General features: G+C 50.0%; 2 protein-coding genes across 3 annotated transcripts; both read right to left on the bottom strand.

Annotated features, from left to right (window-relative positions):
- Nucleotides 1-2010: 2010 nt before the first annotated feature.
- Nucleotides 2011-9722, bottom strand: tarbp2 (TAR (HIV) RNA binding protein 2). 2 transcript variants are annotated; one of them, XM_062472647.1, is made up of 7 exons: nt 9461-9722; nt 8749-9063; nt 8078-8150; nt 5467-5584; nt 4997-5124; nt 4423-4651; nt 2011-4272 (listed from the first exon to the last, which is right to left on the bottom strand). In XM_062472647.1, exons 1-7 carry the CDS (start codon nt 9511-9513, stop codon nt 4115-4117), a joined length of 1074 nt encoding a protein of 357 aa, XP_062328631.1. In that variant the 5' UTR covers nt 9514-9722; the 3' UTR covers nt 2011-4114. The 2 variants fall into 2 exon arrangements, with proteins under 2 accessions (XP_062328631.1, XP_062328641.1); XM_062472657.1 differs by having other exon boundaries at nt 4459-4651; nt 9461-9720.
- A 6660-nt stretch (nt 9723-16382) lies between these two features.
- sp7 (Sp7 transcription factor) lies at nt 16383-23873 on the bottom strand. The gene is made up of 2 exons (XM_062479447.1): nt 23792-23873; nt 16383-18844 (listed from the first exon to the last, which is right to left on the bottom strand). Exons 1-2 carry the CDS (start codon nt 23810-23812, stop codon nt 17501-17503), a joined length of 1365 nt encoding a protein of 454 aa, XP_062335431.1. The 5' UTR covers nt 23813-23873; the 3' UTR covers nt 16383-17500.
- Nucleotides 23874-24612: the final 739 nt, after the last annotated feature.

Here is a 24612-nt window from a genome sequence, read left to right as displayed (position 1 = left end):
TGAAAGGTTGAAAATATATTTTTTTAAACTGCATAATTGATGAGTACTTGCTGAGGACTATACTCTACTGTATCTATTGTACTCTGCTCTGCTTTAATCTTCTCTGTTCTATGATTCTCTGTTCTCCTCTCCTTTAATCTGTGTGTGAAAAAAAGGTTTTGGGAAAAAAATCAAAAGGTTTAAACATATAATATAAAATATTAGCATTTTTTGGGGGGAAAGGTTTGAAAATATTTACACCCAAAAAGTTTTGAAAGGTTCTTCAAATATTTACCTAAAAAGTTGAAAGGTTCCAAAAAAATAATCTTGAAACTTTTTTGTGTCGTGTTGTGTGTAAATATATGTATCTGAGAGGCTGTGATGTTGAACCAGGTTGTCATTGCTGGTGAGGAAGAGCCTGAAAAGGACAGTCCTAGGATGATGGGTTTACTGGGATCCTCAGGGATCCAACTCAAAGGTGAGTTAAACATATTTTACCTGTCGATTCTGAATGATCTTCACAAGGTCAACATTCAGTGTGGTACCAAATACTGTAGTTGAGATATTATTGTTGTTGCTCCCTGCCTGGTAGCTGACGTGGTAATTTTGCCGTGCCTGGTAAATACAAACTGTTCCTTTGACTTTGACCACAAACATACTGTTAGAACTACGGACTTCCTTAATTTTCTGCTGTACTTTCTGCATCATTTGCACGTGACTTTAGATCAAAGCATCTGCTAAATTAGTCAAATTTAAAATTCAAATATTATTCGTACACCCTATAGCTACAGTTTCTAAATGACCAGCCAGTTTGTTTTATATACATCCCCTGGCCGTTCTGTGGGCTGTGGGTGAGAACTCCACGCTAGTCCAGACTGTTTGTGTTGCTGAGTATGTGTGAACTAAAGGGTGCGTTCTTCGCTCTTACCCACCCAGCTTTAGCAGCCAAACCATCTCACACATTTCCTCACACAAGTTCTTCAGAATGTCAAACCATTTAACCGTAAATGCTCGAGGTGGCCATGAGAAAGTCGTCAGCGTTCTGTCCTGGGAAGTTCCACTTGGTGGTGTTGATGTCGGTTTTGCTGCACTGTCCTATAAGGACTGTTGTAGTTGAGATATGGTCTCACCATGCCTGCTATGAGATGTGGTTACTTTGCCCGGTAAATACAGACCGTTCCTTGACTACATTTACATTTTACATGTAGTCATTTAGCAGACGCTCTTATCCAGAGCGACTTACAGTAAGTACAGGGACATTCTCCCCGAGGCAAGTAGGGTGAAATGCCTTGCCCAAGGACACGTCTTTTTATTTGGCACGGCTGGGAATCGAACCAACAAACTTCTGATTAATAGCCTGACTCCCTAACCGCTCAGTCATCTGACTCCCATCTGACTAAGGAAGGATGATAAAAAGGATAAGCTCTGACTCATCACCCTATCAAGAGAGATCGGTTTAGCATAGGGGTAAAGAATTCTAATGTAGTTCGAGAAGTTGCAGATTCAAATCTACCCTCTTTCGCTTTGGGTGAATATGTCTGCTACATAAATACATGATATCATCAGGGGTTATTTCCGGGATCTCTGACTGTGTGTACAAGTCAGGCTGTAAGACAACTGTATCACATAGTTAGACAGGAGTGGCTGTATGTGTGTGTGTGTATTGCACTGTGCAGGTGTGCCCCTGAGTGTGTGCGTCTCTCACAGGTCTGGTGGGTCGTGGGGACAGTCTCCAGTCAGACAGCAGCGGCTATGCAGAGGACATCAGCCCTCCAGACAGCTGACCTCCAGGGTCGAACCTCCCTCCTGCTGTGGTAGACAGCTGACATCCTGTGCAGCTGGGCACCACTCATCTACTGTATTTTGTGTGAAATAACCCTTTAAAAGCGTGATATTACAAATGAATGTCGTAAGATGCCTGCTGTATGTGGAAGATTGCATGTAGGAACAGTATTTATTGAATTAAGATGAAAAGTATGGACGTGTGTGAGAAACATCACTGGAGCTATCAAGCAATGAGTGAATCTGAAATGTATTTGAAAAATATTTTATTCAAAATTATATTAATAAAACAGATCCTAAAACTTGGGACCCTTACAGGCCACGTTTCAGATCAATCAGTCAATCATATTAGGAGACCATCAAACCAGCTAGCAGGACTATCCTAGCCAGTGGCTAGCAGGCCTATGCTAGCCAGCGGCTATAGCGGACTATCCTAGCCAGTGGCTAGCAGGCTTATGCTAGCCAGCGGCTATAGCGGACTATCCTAGCCAGTGGCTAGCAGGCCTATGCTAGCAAGCGGCTATAGCGGACTATCCTAGCTAACAGGACTGTCCTTGCTAGCTGCTAGCAGGACGATCCTATCTGCTAGAAGAAATAAATTGTTCCAGGTGACAAGTGAACTCGCCCAAACATATTTAATAAAAACAGACCAATTTAACATATCAGTGGAAGAGCTTAAATATTGGCATCTGCTTTCCGAAAAAAATATGTGTGATGAATGTGTCGGACGAGGATTTTATTTTTACCAACAACGTGACCCTTCCAGAGGTAGATAAAACAAGGCAGTGTGGTCAGGGCGGTTGCCAAGGTTACCTTCCCTGCAACCACACCTGCGGGCCCTCGGCAACCTGGTGGGACTAGGCAGGCGAGTGCCTGGTTACCGGGGAGGTAAACAATCCACAGCCATTTATAAAAAAGAGAAACGGAGGAGTGAAGATTGGGACAAACGGTACAGTTGTGTGGATTTAACCGATGCTGAGAGAAAATATAAAACTGTAATCCAGATTAAGATGCTAAATCTGAAAATCTTTGATTTAACTACCGTGACTTGATGAACAGGGTGAGGGGTTGAGCCTTGTGAAAAAGTGTTCCACTGACGGGGGATGAACAAGCACAGTGACATCTACTTGGTTAAGGTAGACACAGCAGCAACATGATCTAGTCCGAACTGGGGGAGGGGGACGATGAGAGGAATGTCAAGTGTAGGGGTTATTTCCTTGATGAGAAACCACCTGGAAACCTTTCAGAATCAAGTTTGTCCACAAAAAAAACCTGCTTTCTACTACTGTGAACCACATGCCAGAGACTACACTGACATACAGCTCTAAGCGATCTTAACACTGAGCCGTTTCGGTTTCATTTTGTTCAATAATAGGACCAAAATACAGTTTCAAACGGGGTTATAGCAAACACAGACACATAACACATAACCATTGGTCAATTTACGAAATAGCCACTCAGTTAATGCCAGTGGTGTCGAGTACAAAGTAGTGGGCATGCTGCTAGTGAACCAAGCACCACCCAGCCCTGGAGAATCACTGCTCAGGTTAAAAGAGGCATGCAGGAAATCCTGGAGGTAGCTCAGTGTGTCCATAAAAGACAAACCACTATTTACTATTCTTAACTTCAGTTAAATCTATCTGACAAGGCAATGAGCACAGGTCTGGCAGTAAGGGCAGAGGTGGTAGTTTGGGGTAGATTCTCAGTAATACCTTCACCAGAGTCATCAGGGCAACAGACGTTCAAATCTTCTAAAACAGAACTCAGTCTAGATACTCTTGAGTGTCCAACTCATTTCAGGAATCATTTTTCCGCAAGTCCAATAATTACATATTTGACAGATCAATTATTTTTTTTCCTGCTACAGTTTGACATGGTGGCACATAATCTGAAGGCAAGCAGGAGGCATTTTGGAGTCCAATAGATGCCTGGGCTATAAAGGGCCTGGGTCTCGTTCTGGCCCGGGCTAAAGGCCTGCTTCTGGCCTGGGCTAAAGGCCTGGTTCTGGCCTGGGCTATAGGCCTGGTTCTGGCCTTGGCTAAAGGCCTGGGTCTGGGCTGAAGTCTGAACAGAGTCCTTGTCTCCTTGGGGTTTACGGGCAGATAGGGGGTAGGTAAGGGGATCTCGGGGGGCAGATAGGGGGCAGGTTAGGGGATCTTCAGAGGACGTCTAGAGGCATGAAGAGGAAGAGATAAATATCAGGTCTCCTGATTGGCAGAGGGGAAAGTCTCTCCTCCCCTCTGGGACAGTTCATTACTCATTCGGGGTTAAAGCGGTCCACAGGGGTCGTTTCCGTGGCTACGGTCACATCCGTCCGCTCCCGCCAGAGTTCCAGGCGTTGGGGAGGATGACATCACTTCCCTCCGGCCATGATCTTGAGGTACTGCAGTGCATTGTGGGCCGCGCTTGAGCGCGCGGCGTCCTGGCTGGGGGCGAAGCCATGGCACACTGTGATTGGCTGAGTCGACAGCTCCACCAGACACTGGCACAGCCCACTCAGACTGCGCTCCTCTGGAAGGGGGGAGGGAGGGAGACAAGACAACCAATCTGATCAAAAGCTTATCTCTCAAACTGTCACGGTAAGGAGAGAGAGAGAGGGAGAGAGAGAGACAGTGAACTGGAGAGGGAGAGAGATGGAGTGAAAGAGAGAGGAACCCTCACCTATGTCCAGGTAGCAGAGGGAGAGGGGGGACATACCTATGTCCAGGTAGCAGACGTCGAAGCGTTGCTCCTCTGAGAGGTCGCTGAGCAGAGAGCAGAAGTTGGAGCTGGGCATGCCCAGGGGGTGGCTTCGGAGCTGCAGGATCTTCTCCCCAGCAGAGTTACGCAGAGAGTCCCAGGTGCAGCCCAGGCCTTTACACTTCCCCGACTCCACCCGGCTGCCCAGGTGCTGCGTCGAGGAGACAAAACAAATTCCAACAACGTCATATAGAGACTCAACTGCAGAGTCGCCGTTGTTCACCACTTGGTGTATGGAACCTTGCAGCAAAACTATGTGTGTTTTCAACAGAACAATATTTCACCACTTGGTGGTTTTAATGGACATTTTATCATTAGGCCTGTGCAGAGGTCTCTAGCCCCCAAGTGTTACCATGGTGAAGGTGTGTGCCCCCCCCCCAGGTGTTACCATGGTGAATGTGTTACCATGGTGGAGGTGTGTACCCAGCCCCCCCCCAGGTGTTACCATGGTGAATGTGCTACCATGGTGACGGTGTTGCCATAGTGAAGGTGTTACCATGGTGAAGGTGTCCTCCTCAGCCTCAGCCTCGTGGCTGCTCCTCAGGTCGACGGGGACGTCATGGATACGGGACAGCATCTTAGCGGCCGCGTTCCGCTTGGCCAGCTTCTTAGACGTGCCACTTCCTGTGGAACAGGAAACCAGGTCAGTATGGAGTTCAGTAGAGTACAGGAAAACAGAGTAGAATAAAGTAAGTACATTTTATTTATAAAGCACTCTAACACAGCAAGGCTGACCGAGGTGCCGAACAAAAGCACAAAAAGACACCATAAAATAAATAGTAAAAACAAAATACAGTCAATAACAGTAAAATAAGTAGCAATACAGCTCAAAAGGTAGTGGTACAGTAGAAAGCAACAATTACATCTCAACTACAATATTAACAGCACTCATTTCTTCAAAACTCTCTGTAGGAACAGACATCTATTTCTACCTATTTCTATGAATCCTCGTGGAGAACACAGCACCTATTTCTATGAACCTCTCGACGCGGCAGGTCATGGTGAACTCCTTGCGGTGAGCGGGTCCTGACTCCTGGGTAACGGTGTAATCCGGAAGGCGCCAGCCCTTCTGCACCACCAGCTCCTGGGGAACACGCAGGTTCACCACACACACACACCATGGATAATACACAACATGTATACACACCATCCATAATACACACCATGTACAGTACACATTATACTAGGTGTGGGGATGGGTATAGCTCAGTGGTAGAACATGGGGATGGGTATAGCTCAGTGGTAGAGTATGGGGATGGGTATAGCTCAGTGGTAGAACATGGGGATGGGTATAGCTCAGTGGTAGAGTATGGGGATGGGTATAGCTCAGTGGTAGAACATGGGGATGGGTATAGCTCAGTGGTAGAACATGGGGATGGGTATAGCTCAGTGGTAGAACATGGGGATGGGTATAGCTCAGTGGTAGAGTATGGGGATGGGTATAGCTCAGTGGTAGAGTATGGGGATGGGTATAGCTCAGTGGTAGAGTATGGGGATGGGTATAGCTCAGTGGTAGAGTATGGGGATGGGTATAGCTCAGTGGTAGAGTATGGGGATGGGTATAGCTCAGTGGTAGAGTATGGGGATGGGTATAGCTCAGTGGTAGAGTATGGGGATGGGTATAGCTCAGTGGTAGAGTATGGGGATGGGTATAGCTCAGTGGTAGAACATGGGGATGGGTATAGCTCAGTGGTAGAGTATGGGGATGGGTATAGCTCAGTGGTAGAGTATGGGGATGGGTATATCTCAGTGGTAGAGTATGGGGATGGGTATAGCTCAGTGGTAGAACATGGGGATGGGTATAGCTCAGTGGTAGAGTATGGGGATGGGTATATCTCAGTGGTAGAGTATGGGGATGGGTATAGCTCAGTGGTAGAACATGGGGATGGGTATAGCTCAGTGGTAGAGTATGGGGATGGGTATATCTCAGTGGTAGAGTATGGGGATGGGTATAGCTCAGTGGTAGAACATGGGGATGGGTATAGCTCAGTGGTAGAACATGGGGATGGGTATAGCTCAGTGGTAGAGTATGGGGATGGGTATAGCTCAGTGGTAGAACATGGGGATGGGTATAGCTCAGTGGTAGAGTATGGGGATGGGTATATCTCAGTGGTAGAGTATGGGGATGGGTATAGCTCAGTGGTAGAACATGGGGATGGGTATAGCTCAGTGGTAGAACATGGGGATGGGTATAGCTCAGTGGTAGAACATGGGGATGGGTATAGCTCAGTGGTAGAACATGGGGATGGGTATATCTCAGTGGTAGAGTATGGGGATGGGTATATCTCAGTGGTAGAGTATGGGGATGGGTATAGCTCAGTGGTAGAACATGGGGATGGGTATAGCTCAGTGGTAGAGTATGGGGATGGGTATAGCTCAGTGGTAGAACATGGGGATGGGTATAGCTCAGTGGTAGAGTATGGGGATGGGTATAGCTCAGTGGTAGAGTATGGGGATGGGTATATCTCAGTGGTAGAGTATGGGGATGGGTATATCTCAGTGGTAGAGTATGGGGATGGGTATAGCTCAGTGGTAGAACATGGGGATGGGTATAGCTCAGTGGTAGAGTATGGGGATGGGTATAGCTCAGTGGTAGAGTATGGGGATGGGTATAGCTCAGTGGTAGAGTATGGGGATGGGTATATCTCAGTGGTAGAGTATGGGGATGGGTATATCTCAGTGGTAGAGTATGGGGATGGGTATATCTCAGTGGTAGAACATGGGGATGGGTATAGCTCAGTGGTAGAGTATGGGGATGGGTATAGCTCAGTGGTAGAGTATGGGGATGGGTATAGCTCAGTGACAAAACATTTGACGACAGATTTAGAGGTTGCAGGTTAAAATCCCCCCCATTATCATCATTATATTTGTCAATTTCCAGGCTTCCCAAACGACGCAGACAATAAGTGTGGTTGTAGCCTGTGTGTGTGTGTGTGTGTGATGAGGCAGGGGGAGAGGGGCGAGACTGAGTGAGAAGGGGGACACGGGAGAAGGGAGACAGGAGACGGGAGGGGGGAGACGGGAGGGGGGAGACAGGAGGGGGGAGACAGGAGACAGGAGGGGGGACACAGGAGATGGGAGACAGGAGGGGGGAGACAGGAGGGGGGAGACAGGAGGGGGGAGACAGGAGAAGGGAGACAGGAGGGGGGAGACAGGAGAAGGGAGACAGGAGGGGGGAGACAGGAGGGGGGAGACAGGAGGGGGGAGACAGGAGAAGGGACACAGGAGATGGGAGACAGGAGGGGGGAGACAGGAGGGGGGAGACAGGAGAAGGGAGACAGGAGGGGGGAGACAGGAGGGGGGAGACAGGAGAAGGGACACAGGAGATGGGAGACAGGAGGGGGGAGACAGGAGGGGGGAGACAGGAGAAGGGAGACAGGAGGGGGGAGACAGGAGAAGGGAGACAGGAGAAGGGAGACAGGAGGGGGGAGACAGGAGAAGGGAGACAGGAGAAGGGAGACAGGAGGGGGGAGACAGGAGGGGGGAGACAGGAGGGGGGAGACAGGAGGGGGGAGACAGGAGGGGGGAGACAGGAGATGGGAGACAAGAGAGGGGAGACAGGAGAGGGGAGACTCACCTGGAGAGCTCCCACAGGGTTGCACTCAGACTGTTGGGACGAGCTTCTGGAAGTCTTCATCTCTAATGGTGGGCTACACATACAGGACAGTCGGTCATCTCTAATGGTGGGCTACACATACAGGACAGTCGGTCATCTCTAATGGTGGGCTACACATACAGGACAGTCGGTCATCTCTAATGGTGGGCTACACATACAGGACAGTCGGTCATCTCTAATGGTGGGCTACACATACAGGACAGTCGGTCATCTCTAATGGTGGGCTACACATACAGGACAGTCGGTCATCTCTAATGGTGGGCTACACATACAGGACAGTCGGTCATCTCTAATGGTGGGCTACACATACAGGACAGTCGGTCATCTCTAATGGTGGGCTACACATACAGGACAGTCGGTCAATGAGCACTGAACTTTCTGAGACAATGTAGCTGGCACACAAAACTCATAGGGATCGTCAAACACATTACTGTCATGTAACGTAACTGTGCCTGGTAAATACAGCTCGTTTGTGGACTCTGACCATTGAAACAGCCTAATTTGGGAACTATCACTTCTGATCTGCTTCATTTTCTATGAGCACTATTTGTGTGTGTCGCTTTGGAGAAAAGCGCCTGCTAAATGGTTGAAACGTCAATGTACTGTACAGAGCAGAAACAGTCTCTGCTCACCTCTCTCCGTCAACTGCCGCCTCCACCGCAACGAACGCCTCTCCTCCTCCACAAACGACAACAGAACTGCCGGCGCCTGCTTTCAGCATCTTCAGGGCAGCCTCGGCTGCCTTGTGCTTCGCGGCCTTCTTACTCGGGCCTTGACCGGTGCAACTGATGTCTCCCACGGACACACGGAACGTGAAGTTGGGTTGGTGCGCCTGACCCTCTGCCTTAAGCAGATCGTACACTGGAGTCTTGCCTATCCTCGTTCCATACTCCTGCAGAAGACTGATGGGCGTCTTGCCGGGGTTCGCAGTCAGCATTTGCTCAATACTGGCACGGGAGCGAGAGGAGAAGAGACGAACGGCATTCAGATGACATTCGGATACACCGACGTCCACCTGTACGATTATGTCGATTCGGGCTTAAATTGCTAGCTAACGTTATCTAGTGTTTACAAACAGGCCCGGTCTGTATGCATCATCGGTCATAGTCGTACTAGTCTGGAGTAGCTAGTTTCAAAGCTAACGGCAGCTAACCCTATGTTGAATGCTGTAGATGTTGGGACAGCCAAGGAGTCCTTAGTAAACTATATCAGGTTGGTATATACACAATAAGATAACAGTATAGTGCCTGTTCAAAGCTCAAAATATGCTATTTTGGGCGAATCATACTTACAGTTGAGAACAGATCGGTTAGCTAGCTAGCGAGACTGCTAACACATGCTTACCTGGAGCTCCCAGCGTTACTCTTGCAGCTGCTTGGTGCTATCTCGTCGGTCATCCCCTACAGACGAAGATAGAGCCAATCGGTTCCGGATTGCCAGTCCGCCACACCAAAAGAGACGCTTGCTTTCATCAGCCGATGTTTTCCGCGGAGGATGAGGCAGCGACATGAGAAGACACCGCTATCTCACCGTCCCAACGAGCGAACATGCGGTTGTTTGGAGAGGTGATGACGCACTGTGAACCTTGCTCGTTTTCGACTGCTCATTGGTCTGTTTGAGGGGGATACTCGTTTTGTAATTCAGCGCGCTCCGATTCCCTTCCAGCCTGGTGAGTTAGACGAAGGATCCAACATTGCTTAAGCACGATTGAGACTTTGGTTATTAGATCACCTATATTGAATTATATTACACGATGACTGTCAGTCAATATTACATATTCCATGAACATAGCACAAACCAGGACATGATCACCCAATCACCCGGAGAGAAGGTAGCGAAGACGCTACTCTGAAACCCTGTAACTTTCGGTTTTACCTCTAGAGGGCGCCAGGTAATTTACAAAGTTTTATTGTGAGTGGTCTTTCTGTTGCAGAGCGAGCGTCTCCCCTGTCAGGACTCTGTCAGTCCACGAGGGCCTCAGGGGCTCGCGGATGCTGTCTGTAAGGAGTCCCGTTCCACTCCGCTGTCACTGCAAGGTGGTTTAGCTTATATGCAACAGCACGAAATAACCCTGGGTCGAAATGTGGGTCTCCATCCCATATTTGTCTTTTTGTCTTTCATTCATTCATTCATTTATCCAAATCATTTCCCGCACACCTGCTTTTCAAGCGACGGGCAAAACGGGCGGTGCTTGCATGAGTATTTACATACTTTATTATGGGATGGTTGGATGAGTATTTACATACTGTATTATGGGATGGTTGGATGAGTATTTACATACTTCATTATTGGATGGTTGGATGAGTATTTACATACTGTATTATGGGATGGTTGGACGAAAAAACGACGACATGGCTGCAAACGTTCACGTGCCGCTCTAAGGGCAAACCCCTTTCCTGCACATTATGCATCCTTTCATCACTTGCAGTGTTTGAAAAAAAAGTATTTGTCTAATTTTTTATTCTTCTTTTTTTCCCCTTTCATATAGCGTCATGACGTTTGGGGTTCTCATTTTGAATTATGGTCAATGTGGATTGTGACCAGAAATAAATAAATAAAGCCTGGGGCATTTCATTTGATCCGATGCTAACTATAACACATGCGCACTCACGCACAGCACCACACATACGCACATACCCATATCCCCCCCAACCAACACGCACACACACACGCACACACACACACACACACACACACACACACACACACACACACACACACGCACACACACACACACACTTGGCCTATAGGCCTAGGTATGTGTGGTTGTGCTCTTGCCAAAGTCATCAGTTTATCTTGAAGTGACTCACTCGTAGAGTTACGATATAAGGACAATATTTTTTCCCCCATCTTTTCCTTCTCCACGTGATGTGTTTCCTTTTTTTGTGTGTGTTTTGATCCGTCTCCCGCGGCAGGGTCGGTCGTGGCGAGGCGCGGGTTCGAATGGCGCTCCGGTGTTATTTTTGGCGGCGGCAGCGGTTGGTGGCTCTCGGGGAGAGAGAAGACTGAGAGGAGAGCGGCTAGTCCAAACCCCAGGCTGTTTAAGGGATTTCTGTCTGAGAGAATTGCTCTGTAATGATCCTCGGGTCATTATAGACACACACAAACACACTCAGGATAAAACTTGCATGTATCTTAACACACACACATACTCAGGACAAGGTTTGCAGATGCACACTATGTTAGATTTCTTCTGCCTCCCGTTCATACGACACAGTAGGCCTATCCAGCAACCTTTCTACCTGCAAACTTGTATTCCTTGTGTTGTAGTTCAGATTATACTGCACACATATGTATAAATACACCTAAACCCACCTAAAGTCTAAAACAAACTTTATCCACCTTCAATCAAACTTAAAATCTAAATATCTAACGTACATTCAGACACAGCTCCCGTGTATCCTAGAGTGTCCGGGAGAGACACGTTACTCAACTGAATTAAAATTCACTTCAGTTAAATCAAGGAGATTCCAGAGTTCAGTTTGAGCGTCTGTCACCATGACGACCCCCAGCTGTGACTAGCTCCTGGCCCCTCCCTCTCTCAAACACAGCGTGCTGAAACACAACAGCGTTTTCAGTCTGCCTTTGGCCTGACATCAAGAGAATATTATTATTCTATTTTATTTATTTATATTTGGTGGTGGTAGTGTGTGTGTGTGTGTGCCTGTTAACCCACAAAGATATTTCAATTTCTTCAGGATATTAAATAAACATGCAGCAGCAGTTTCAGAGAGGCACAGCCAGCCAGTGGGTTTGGGGGATGGTGGTGGTGTGTGTGTGTGTACGTGGTATGTGTGTGTACGTGGTATGTGTGTGTATGTGGTGTGTGTGTCCCAGTGGTGTGTGTGTGCCTGTGGTGTGTATCTGTGTGTGGACTGTGCGTGTGTCTGTGTGAGTGGGGGGCTGTTTGTGTGTGTGTGCACGTGGTGTGTGTGGACTGTATATATGTGTGTGTGTGTGTACGAGTGGAGTGGGTGTGTAGTGTGTGTGTGGTGTGTGTGGAGTGTGTGTGTGGGGGGGGTTGTGGCCATGGCTCCAGGGGGGTGAGGCAGCTCATGGTCAGGGCCCCCACCGGACACACTGGCGCCTCTCACTGGACGCCTGAACCACCAGCAGCCTGCCAGCACCCGCTCTGCTGCCAACCCACATCTCTCTCCCCCCCCCCCCTCTCTCTCTCTCTCTCTCTCTCTCTCTCTCTCTCTCTCTCTCTCTCTCTCTCTCTCTCTCTCTCTCTCTCTCTCTCTCTCTCTCTCTCTCTCTCTCCCTCTCTCTCCCCCTTTCTCTCCCTCCCTCTCCCCCTTTCTCTCCCTCCCTCTCCCTCTCTCTCTCCCTTTCTCTCTCTTATTCTCCCTTCTCTCATTCTTTCTTTCTCTCTCTCTCTCTCTCTCTCTCTCTCTCTCTCTCTCTCTCTCTCTCTCTCTCTCTCTCTCTCTCTCTCTCTCTCTCTCTCTCTCTCTCTCTCTCTCTCTCTCTCTCTCTCTCTTTCTCTCTCCCGCTCTCTCTCTCTCCCTCCCGCTCTCTCTCTCTCCCTCCCGCTCTCTCTCTCTCCCTCCCGCTCTCTCTCTCTCCCTCCCGCTCTCTCTCTTGTGCCTTCCAAACCTGCAGTCTTTCTCTTTCCATCTCTTGTTGAGTTGAGCTGTTGATATGAGATTACAGTCATTGTGTTCTCCTACTTAGTGGACCAGGATGCACTGTTTCCCTGTCACACCCTGCCCCTCTCTTCTGCCCCCCTCTCCTGCCTCCCCAGCCCTCCAGCCCCCCTGCCTCTGCCTCTGCCCCCCTCTCCCAGCTCCCTCAAATCCCTTCCTAGTAACTGTTCCAAGGAAGTATTTAGTGGCCTGAGATGAAAAAAGCAGAGAGGATGGTTTGGTCTGCTCGTCAGTCAGAATACCATCATCCATAGTAAGCATTTTCAAAAGGAAAGAACCATTTATGAGTTCTCTGTGTATTTGTAAGGGCATTAGGCGGTAATGGGCACCAATTCTTTAAGTGTTTTTCCAACCATCTCCAAGAAGTATTTGCCTATACTGGAGTCTGTGAGTATCTGCGTTTCTCCTTGTCAATGAACAAGACTTTCCAACGAGGTTGATATGAAACTCAACCAAACCCCAATGCTCGTTCTGTCTCTCTGCTCTGCTCTTCCACATCTGAGATGCCCTCTGCAGCCAGCGTCTTTCCTGGACGATGGTCTTTTCCTCCCCTATAGACAGGGGGATCCAGTATAACTGGCACTAAGCATTCATTCAGCTTCATTTTCGCATTAGGAGGAGAGTGCACGCACATAAGTGTTTGACTCCTGTATGCGTTAGTGTGTAATTTAATTATAAAATATGAACGTCCGGGACCCAATTATGTCTTTTTTAAAGTGTCACACGTGTAATTTTCTTAACTTTGTTTTACCCTGGAAGCAATTTGTCATCCGGAGACCATTAAATGGGAAGCATATTATGTTTTTAAAGGAGCACAGATTCTCCCACAGTCCTCCCACATTCCCTATAAACAAAATGGCTTCGTTTAGTGGTGCGCCTGGTGGAGCTGCTTCTTGAGGGTGGAGTTTAACTACACCCACATCAACACACCACACCGGGCTCAATTACTATTTGAAAATACTGGCAAATACTTGACTTTGACGAAACCAACGGATGTGTCCCTCGAGCCAAACACACCTCGATTCCTCTTCCAAATACTCTTCATTAAACCTGACCCCCTGACCCCTGGTCATGTGACTGTTCACAGACCCCCCCCCCCCACACACACACACACACACACCCCTCTCTTAGTCCTTATCTTGTTTTTAACCGCTTTGGGGACAGAGCCCCTGGACATGCATACATTATCCTCCTCTCCCCGCTCTCACCTCTCTCCCCGCTCTCCCCTCTTTCCCTCCCTCGGGCTACGGGCCAGGCACACCTGCAGACACCTGTGTCTTTGTCCTCCCCCGCTCCCCCCCCCCTCCTCCCCCAGGGTGGGGTAGCTCAGAGCATCCTGGGTTTGTCTCTGCCCAGCATTGTTTCCTTCAGTTCTCACCCAGCAGCAGATTAGAGCAGGAAGGACAGGAGCATTAGCATAAAAACACTGATTTCTGACGCCATTGTTGACGATTCTAGGAAGACAGCAGAGAGGGACAGTTAATTACTCCATGAAGGTTTATAAATCAGATAGTCGAAGAACAGTTGAAGGTTTAACAGACTGTTGTGGCATACTTTGAATTTGCCACTCAGTTTAGGACTCTGAATAAATGTTTGCCAACGAGTATAAATGTGATGGTACATAAACTAACATCCTCCTACTGTAGTCCTGTGCTGGGGTTTGGGGGGGGGGGCAGGGTGTGGAAACATATGGAACAGTTTTGACCAGAGTTTTTTTTTTCTGTCACAGAATATATTTATCTTTTTATGGCTTCACTTGAAGAAACTCTTAATTCTTCCTGGCCTACAAAATAAAAAGTATAAATAGCGTAAGGTTACCAGCACCACCACTACTGTGGAGGGAACGACAGCGGAACATGCTGGAAGCCACTGACCCCCCCCACACACACACAACACCCCCAGGCCCACACGCCTGCCAGCCACACCCCAACCCCCCCCGCCCCCCCCCCCCAGGACTTTCATGTTGTGGACTGGACCGAGCGCCCTCCTCAGACCACCATAAACATGTCAGGCCCTGATGACAGGGACGCCCAGACATATGACACAAACTCACCTCAACCACAGCTCATTAGACAGACTCAATTGGAAACAGACAGCATGGGGGAGAGAACATGGAGGATAAGGCAGAGTCAGTCAGCCAGTCAGTTAACCAGCCAGTCAATCAGTCTGCTAACCAGTAAATTAGTCAGGCAGCCAGTCAGACCGTAAGTCATTCAAACAGCCAGTAAGTCAGCCAGCCAGCTAGTCAGTCGTGGCGTCCTGTCTGTGCACGTATCCAGACCAAAGCCTGGCAATAAACTAGGTAGCCTATTTGCGATTCCTCTAGTTTGAATAAGATATTAGTTAACGTAATGTAGACCATTTTAGTTCAGGTTAGTTTGCTAACAAGTAACGATGATCATCTAGATTTTTATTACAGTAATAGTTTGCTAACTTCGTATAGGCTACTTGTTTCAACAAAACGAACCTGGGTAGTAGAACTAGAAGCCTACTACCTACTAGCAACATTTTGTCTTAGCTATAGTGCGACCTGAAAGACAAAAATAACACGTAAATGAAGACAACAACTGAATTTGTGTTTGTGTAAGTCATTTGTGTGGATGCTGAAACGTAACTTGTAACGCTAAACTTGTATGCAACGTATTATCCGTCGCAAAATAATGATTGATAACAAAACAAAGTCCAAAATCAGATTTCATTCACTTTTACCCTATGAAGGGCCCTGAAATGATTGTTCAAGTGTAGCCTAGTAACAGTAAAAGAGCCCTCCTTACCTCGCTTTGGATTACAGTATAGTGTCTGCTAAGTGAACAGGTTATAACCGGTTGATCCCAGGTTAGCTACAACTGGGGTTGGAGAGCATAGCTCCATTAGCCTACCTGTCCAGGAGCAGGACTGACTGTACAGCAGAGCAGCCGTCCCCATCAGCTCTGTAGAGCAGATGATCTGACCTGCTGGATGAGAAGCCTGACCCCTGACCCTCCGCTCTGTATTCGCAGGGCCTTTCGTCTCCTGCTCTGTTTAATTAGGATCCTTGGTTCAACCACCTCCCTCAATAAACAACTCAATCACTTACCCCCCCCCCCCCCCACACCTGCTCTCATCACTTAGAGCATCACTGGCAGTAATTGCCCCTGTGGGGCAGGAGACTGAGGTAATTGTGCGGAGTGTAACTACAGTGGTTTGTGAAAGAGGGTCATTGTGTCGGGCCAGGAGCTCTGCAGAAGAAGGCTTTGTTTGGGCCGCAGAAGATAATGAAGGTATTCGGTCGGTTGTTTAGGAGTGAGGGAGGTGGACAGGACACACAGAGAGAGGGGGAGAGAGGAAGGGGTGGGTGGGGGATGAGGGGTAGAGAGAGAGGGGGTAGTGGGGAGAGAGGAAGGAGAGGGAGCGAGGAAGAGAGTTGAGGTAGGAGGGTGGAGAGAGGAGTAGAAAGAGAGGAAGGGGGGGGCCAGAGAGAGAGACAGAGAGAGAGGTGAAAATGCGAGGAGGGATTAAAGGAGAGTTAAGGAGAGAGAGAGACAGATCATAATTTAAATTGATTATTTTGTCTTAAAGTGTAGTGGGATTTTTTGAAGAAGGAAAAAAAAAACACCAATGTGCAATTGCAAGTAAATTTAATATTTTTTCTCAAGCACCAACTGCCCCTCCTTGGCATGATTCCACACCATGATACACACACGCCAGTCTCAAACTCATGCTTTTTTTTTTTTTACACAATTTTGAAAAGACAATTCCCACAGTGGCAGCCATCTTGATCTTCAAAATTTAACGTGGCACCAAATCATACAGGACGGACATTTCTTTCAAAGCTTGCTCGGTCATAGTGTTATTAAGGCATTTGATATATTTCAAAATAACAAACTTAAAAGACGAAACAAATACAGAAGTAGAAAAATAATACACCTGAAGACATTTTCTCTGGCGAAGCAAAATATGTACACTCAAGATGGGATACCAGAAATGGTTTCCACTGTGGTGTGAGAAGTATGACAACAGAAAAATAAAATAAAAGAAATAAAAAATGTTTAATAATAAAAGTTCTTTCTGGTAAAAGTTACTTTAAGATCTATAAATAAATCTTCAAACACTATAGCACCGACTTAATAATAAATTAATGAAAAAACGTCTTAATTTACTAACTTCCATTTCAGACTTAATCTTGCCATTAATTCAGCATAACATTGTCTGCATGACAAATGACATATTTAATGCTTATAATTTAAGACATAAATTAGATTATTTGTAATATGAAATTAAATACAAGACACTAGAGAAACCACACAGACCACGTTGAGACAGTAAAACCACAGCATCTTCATATCCACTTTTGGCAACCAAACTCATGCAGTATCAAAAGGACCCATTTTGCTACCAAATAATAACGTTGTTATAACAATAACAGACATTGTGTATGAATGATTCTGCAGTACGTAGCACCAGTCCCAACTCATCCTGCTGCTTCCCTCTGCAGATTCAGTTTCACTAGTGGTTTGTCTCACAGAAAAATAAGAAAAATAATGTGTGTGTGTGTGTGCTTGCGTGTGGTAGCACGAGCGTGGTCCACAGACTGTATATTTCATAACCAACATGATATCCTGGCACTGATTGCAAACAAATGAAAATCTATCCTTAGTAAACAAGCCCTCGTAACTGTTTGTTTGTTTACTATTTATTTTACCCGGAACGTCGCATTCCAGCAAAAAAACTGGCCGAAAACAAACCAATCAACAGCCTAGATCTCCAGCAGGCCACTGCTGCTCTCCACCCCATTGGCTGAGCCAGTCTTCCCTCCCTCCTCCCCATTGGTGGAGGCGTCAGGGACAGCGCCGGTTGGTCCAGCAGAGGAGCCGTCAGTAGGCTCCTCCCCTCGAGGGTCCGCCTCTCCCTCCCCTCCCACCAATCCCATCTTCCCCTGCAGTGGGGCATCCGCGTGGGTCTTCTGGTGCTTACTGAGGTGGTCGCTGCGAGTGAAGCGCTTGTTGCACAGCAGGCAGGTGAACTTCTTCTCGCGCGTGTGCGTGCGCACGTGCCTCTCCAGCTCGTCGGAGCGGGTGAAGCGCTTCCCGCAGAACAGCCAGTTGCAGACGAAGGGCCTCTCGCCCGTGTGCCAGCGCAGGTGAGCCTTCAGGTGCGAGGCCTTGCCGTACACCTTCCCGCAGCCCGGGATGTGACAGCTGTGGACCGGCTTCTTCCGCAGCGAGGCGGCCGACGCCCCCATCCGTTCCAGCTCCTGGCAGTTGGGGCAGTCGCAGGAGGATCTGGTGGGAGCCCCCCCTCCCCCGTAGCCCCCAGCCCCCCGGCCGGGCTTCAGCCCCATCGACCCCTCCAGGAGGCCCCCCCCGCCGCCCCCCGGCTTGGGTTTGTAGATGTCCTGTTGCAGCATGTGCTGGGAGGGCTGGAGCAGGTGTGAGGAGGAGCCCAGCCCCACCGACGGGTAGGGGGCCGGGTTCAGGGGTGTGAAGTCAGAGGTGTAGCTCGGCAGCTGGGGGCTGAGGGAGCCCTGGGGAGCCACGGGCTGGAGGGAGGCCTGGAGGCCATCCGACTGGGCCTGGCCGGGGCTCAGCCAGTTGGAGTTGGGGTGGACGTCCCACCAGGATGAGGTGGGGTTGGCGGGGGCGGCCGTGATGCCTGGGTGGATGCCGGCCTTGTACCAGGAGCCGTAAGGGTGTGTCATGTCCAGGGAGGTGTACACGCTGGTCAGGCAGTCGGCTGTGGCGTGAGGCTTGGAGACCAGCAGGGAGGGGTCCTGGGAGCCCCCGGTCTGGAAGGAGTGGGAGAAGGGGTTGTACTCTGGGGCGTAGCCCCCGGCCGAGAGAGGGGGGCTCCCGGAGGGGGTGAGGAGGCCACCGCCACCCCCGAAGGAGGCCGTGTAGGAGGAGTCTGTGAGACCGTCGCCGCCCCTCCCACTCTTAGGGGCCTGGAGGTCGGAGGTCATGGCGTAGGGCTTCTTACCGGGGGCTGAGCTGACCGGCTTACCGGGAGTGGCGGAGTCTCTTACCGGGCTGCCGTTGCTGCCGAACTTGTTGCAGGTGGCGGTGAGCATGGCCAGGGGGCTGGAGCCGTAGCGTGCTTCTTCCTGGGAGGGGGGGCACCACAGAGAGGGGGGAGGGGGGACTGGTTAATACTTAACAGCTTCATTACCTTTGTGACATGTAACAGACAGGAAGGTGGAGAGGAGAGATGCTGAGAGGAGAGAAGGAGGAGAGGTGTGAGGAGGGGATAGCAGGTGAAGAGAGGAGCGAGGAGGGGAGAGGAGAGATGATGAGAGGAGAGAAGGAGGAGGGGTGTGAGGAGGGGATAGCAGGTGAAGAGAGGAGCGAGGAGGGGAGAGGAGAGCAAGACAACAGGTTCATACATCTAGTCTCCGTGACGACTAGGCCATAAGTCTCTACTAAGACGACCAATACCACAAACAAAGCATTTCAGAGTTATGTTCATGTCCCCACCGAGACCAGGAGGAGAGAAGGAGAGACGAGAGAGCAGGAGAGGACAGGAGAGCAGGAGAGGACAGGGGAGAGGACAGGAGAGCAGGAGAGGACAGGAGAGAGGACAGGAGAGAGGACAGGAGAACATGAGAGGACAGGAGAGCAGGAGAGGACAGGAGAGAGGACAGGAGAGAGGACAGGAGAGAGGACAGTAGAGCAGGAGAGGACAGGAGAGAGGACAGGAGCGAGGACAGGAGAACATGAGAGGACAGGAGAGCAGGAGAGGACAGGAAACATGAGAGGACAGGAGAACATGAGAGGACAGGAGAGCAGGAGAGGACAGGAGAGCAGGAGAGGACAGGAGAGAGGACAGGAGAGCAGGAGAGGACAGGAGAGCAGGAGAGGACAGGAGAGCAGGAGAGGACAGGAGAGAGGACAGGAGAGCAGGAGTGGACAGGAGAGAGGACAGGAGAGAGGACAGGAGAGAGGACAGTAGAGCAGGAGAGGACAGGAGAGAGGACAGGAGAGAGGACAGTAGAGCAGGAGAGGACAGGAGATAGGACAGGAGAGCAGGAGAGGACAGGAGAGCAGGAGAGGACAGGAGAGGACAGGAGAGAGGACAGGAGAGCAGGAGAGGACAGGAGAGCAGGAGAGGACAGGAGAGCAGGAGATGACAGGAGAGAGGACAGGAGAGAGGACAGGAGAGAGGACAGTAGAGCAGGAGAGGACAGGAGAGAGGACAGGAGAGAGGACAGTAGAGCAGGAGAGGACAGGAGATAGGACAGGAGAGCAGGAGAGGACAGGAGAGCAGGAGAGGACAGGAGAGGACAGGAGAGAGGACAGGAGAGCAGGAGAGGACAGGAGAGCAGGAGAGGACAGGAGAGCAGGAGATGACAGGAGAGCAGGAGAGGACAGGAGAGGACAGGAGAGCAGGAGAGGACAGGAGAGGACAGGAGAGGACAGGAGAGGACAGGAGAGGACAGGAGAGGACAGGAGAGGACAGGAGAGCAGGAGAGGACAGGAGAGAGGACAGGAGAGCAGGAGAGGACAGGAGAGCAGGAGAGGACAGGAGAGAATGAGAGGACAGGAGAGAGGACAGGAGAGCAGGAGAGGACAGGAGAGCAGGAGAGGACAGGAGAGAGAGGACAGGAGAGCAGGAGAGGACAGGAGAGAGGACAGGAGAGAAGACAGGAGAGCAGGAGAGGACAGGAGAGAGGACAGTTGAAATTAGAGGAGAGGAGAGAGGGCAGAGGGGAAAGCAAGAGGTGAGAGGAGTGACACCAGAGCAGAAGTAGAGGGGAGAAGAACCTTAGAAAACAGGAGGAGCTTGTGTTTGTGTCAACACTCACACCGCCCTATGACCTCCCCTCTTCTGCCTCCCCTTCTGCATGACGAGAACTTAACCTCTGCTGTTTACGCATGGAAACGTTCTACCAGCAGAGGAAATCTTTCCAGTGTTTGGTTTTGTTGGCATTCTTGTTGAACTGTACATTTCTGCCACCGCTTTGGCTGATTAACTGCTATACGTATTCAGATTCCTTCAAACCTCTCTATTTGTGATTACTTGGAATACGATACAGAGGATATACATTATCTGAAGATAATCTTTCGCGTCAGTTGTGAGAAAAATCTTGCCAGGCATGTTTGGTGGTCTCCATGGCATCTGAGGTCGTTTGGATTATATCCCCTGGAACAATCGAGCATTGTCTCTCTCCATAATTGTCTCTCCATTGTCCTGTCTGTCATCCTACATACACCAGTGTAGTCAGTCAACCTGCCCCTCAGACAGACAGGCAGTCAACCTGCCCCTCAGACAGACAAGCAGTCAACCTGCCCCTCAGACAGACAGGCAGTCAACCTGCCCATCAGACAGACAGGCAGTCAACCTGCCCCTCAGACAGACAGGCAGTCAACCTGCCCATCAGACAGACAGGCGGTCAACCTGCCCCTCAGACAGACAGGCAGGGAGATGGGAGGAGACCTCAGGACACTGTTAGTTCAAGATGTTATAGTCAAAGCAGGACTGACTGAGTTACCTCTGGCCTGCCAAAACCTCACCCCACCACCACCTCACCATACCACCACCTAACCATACCACCACCTAACCATACCACCACCTAACCATACCACCACCTAACCATACCACCACCTAACCATACCAACACCTCTCTCTACCACCACCTCTCTCTACCACCACCTCTCTCTACCACCACCTAACCCTACCGTACCACCACCTAATACCCGACTGTAACACCACCTAACCCTACCAACACCTACGCCTACCTACACCTAACCTTATTCGGACAATACCTACCTCAACCAACACAGACAGTACTGCCCCACACAGGCTAGTCTAACCCTGCACTAGAGGCCAGTACTGTCTTACATTAGAGGCCAGTACTAGAGGCAAGTACTGCTCTACATTAGAGGCCAGTACTAGAGGCCAGTACCAGAGGCCAGTACCAGAGGCCAGTACTAGAGGCCAGTACTAGAGGCCAGTACTAGAGGCCAGTACCAGAGGCCAGTACCAGAGGCCAGTACTAGAGGCCAGTACCAGAGGCCAGTACTAGAGGCCAGTACTAGAGGCCAGTACTAGAGGCCAGCACCCTACACTAGAGGACGTGTCTTCACATTCTCCCTCCTGGACTGTAACTACACGAGGCTCCTGAGGTTCAGACATCTGAAACAAAAAAACTCAACTATTTAAAATTCGCCCTGCTTCAGATATTAAAATATTCCAGTGCTATGATTTACGTCTGTGGTTGGACCTAGCTGAAACTAAGACGCTGGTTTTGGGCCCCTTCACTGCCCTCTCTCTGGGCCCTCCTGCCCACAGCTCCCGGCCCCTTCACTGCCCTCTCTCTGGGCCCTCCTGCCCACAGCTCCCGGCCCCTTCACTGCCCTCTCTCTGGGCCCTCCTGCCCACAGCTCCCGGCCCCTTCACTGCCCTCTCTCTGGGCCCTCCTGCCCACAGCTCCCGGCCCCTTCACTGCCCTCTCTCTGGGCCCTCCTGCCCACAGCTCCCGGCCCCTTCACTGCCCTCTCTCTGGGCCCTCCTGCCCACAGCTCCCGGCCCCTTCACTGCCCTCTCTCTGGGCCCTCCTGCCCACAGCTCCCGGCCCCTTCACTGCCCTCTCTCTGGGCCCTCCTGCCCACAGCTCCCGGCCCCTTCACTGCCCTCTCTCTGGGCCCTCCTGCCCACAGCTCCCGGCCCCTTCACTGCCCTCTCTCTGGGCCCTCCTGCCCACAGCTCCCGGCCCCTTCACTGCCCTCTCTCTGGGCCCTCCTGCCCACAGCTCCCGGCCCCTTCACTGCCCTCTCTCTGGGCCCTCCTGCCCACAGCTCCCGGCCCCTTCACTGCCCTCTCTCTGGGCCCTCCTGCCCACAGCTCCCGGCCCCTTCACTGCCCTCTCTCTGGGCCCTCCTGCCCACAGCTCCGGGGTGGGGGCTGGATGTGTGGAGATCGAACCCAAGTCACCGGTCCTCTGGCAGCAGCAGATCACCACCATGGAAAACTGCATATTAATGTGTCCCTTTTCAGAGTCAATCTGATAATCTCTTCATAAACCCACAGAGATTACAGCATAATCCAGTAGGAATGTTTGGCCATCATCTGGTAATTCCACTTCCAGTGAAAATACTAAGACATCAGCATGAACATGTTTGATGATATGTGGTTAATTTTTAAATAAAGTCTAATATCGGCGTTGGCCGTCTCTCACAGGTTACAGATCACTCGACCTAATCACCGGCACCCGGAGGCGCGCGGGGGCTGAGAGTCTTTCCCCCCCGCGACCACCACCACTCCCCGCCCCCCTTGCGGTTTAACTTGGGCGTATCCGGTTTCTTTAGCTCCCGTTTCCAGGTTAATTGCGCTCAATCTGAGGGCAATAAAGCCGCTGTAATGCGCCTGTGTGGAACGGCTTCAACCCTCTCCCGCCTCCAGGCCAGATGATCAGACGAAGCATATAGCCTCGAGCTTCTACTCAAGCGGCGGAATCAGCATATCTTTACGATCTGAATCTTCTAATTGGAAACAATTAGGGTTCTGGGTTTGATGTTGACTGGATTTGTTCAGAATTTAAAATGTCGTTGCCTTTCCGGCTTTGTAAGGAGACACTGTCAGAATTAAAAGTTCACCATGTCTGAAACGCATACTGTGCTATAGTGCTCGCGTCGCTTGCGAGTTGTGACCCTCCGCGTTTTATCAATAGTTTGATCAGGTTAATCAGGTTCGGTTACCGAGGACCGTGCAGATAAAGAGCCCAAACTCATGTGGAAAAGGGCAATGTTACATTGCGGTTAAGTAATCTGTCAAACTAACAACATCCAGAAAGTCATCCTTGTTGGTGCGGGTCGTTATCTGACAACTTGTTGCAGTAGCCTTTTTCAGATCAGCAATATGCACATAGCGCATGACTGGATTCTATGAGAACAACTATGCTGTACTTGATCAGATACAAAGTCCGTTGTCAATTCCGCCCATAGGAGAATTTCCTTAAATTACCTGTCCATTAAAGCAGCACGTTCACAACAGTCAGTCTAGTCCACTAGCGATGGACAAGAACTAATAAATCGTTTCCGAAACATGAACATACCTCCAGAATAGATGCGGCCATCCCTGAGAAACAATATCCCAAGAGCAGAGAGGGAAGTCGGAAAGTCGTTACGCTCGGTCCCGGGACAGTTTTGAAGAAAATCGGTAGGAGCACGAGACGTCTTAGAGAGACTCAGAGCCCGCCCCTTAATTACAGGGTACGAGTCTTTGAAGATCCGATGCAATAAAGAGAGAGAGAGAGAGAGAGAGAGAGAGAGAGGGAGAGAGGGGGGGGGGAGGGAGAGAGAGGGGGGGCGAGAGGGAGAGAGAGAGAGAGAGAGAGGGGGGGGGGAGAGAGAGAGAGAGAGAGAGAGTGAGAGAGAGGGGGGGGGGGGGGAGAGAGAGAGAGAGAGAGGGGGGGGGGGAGAGGGAGAGAGAGAGGGGGGGAGAGAGAGGGGGGGAAGAGAGAGAGAGAGAGAGTGAGAGAGAGGGGGGGAGAGAGGGGGGGAGAGAGAGGGAGAGAGAGAGAGGGGGGGAGGGAGAGAGAGGGGGGGAGGGAGAGAGGGAGGGAGGACATTGGAGGAGAGAAGGACACCACCTCTGAATTAACATCCTTACATCTCCGTTCACCTCGATGGTAATCTGAAATGATAGATAGTGAGACTGCAGGTATAGGCCGTTCTTCCCCGATACACAGCTTCTGACAACGTTGACAAAAACAACTTTTTGTGGATCTCGCGCACTCGTTCAGACCACTGTTTGTAATGCGTCCGCAATTTCCCTTTGGGATCACTAACAGGCCTGCTACGACTACTGCTAAAAGTTTCACTCTCCGCTGTTAATTTGAGAGCCCTTTTTATACCTTTTTAAAACCACAACAGA

The sequence above is a fragment of the Osmerus eperlanus genome, chromosome 1 (assembly GCF_963692335.1).
Source record: "Osmerus eperlanus chromosome 1, fOsmEpe2.1, whole genome shotgun sequence".
Classification (NCBI taxonomy): domain Eukaryota; kingdom Metazoa; phylum Chordata; class Actinopteri; order Osmeriformes; family Osmeridae; genus Osmerus; species Osmerus eperlanus.
Note: the sequence above shows the minus strand (reverse complement) of the source record. Positions and strands in the feature narration are given on the sequence as shown.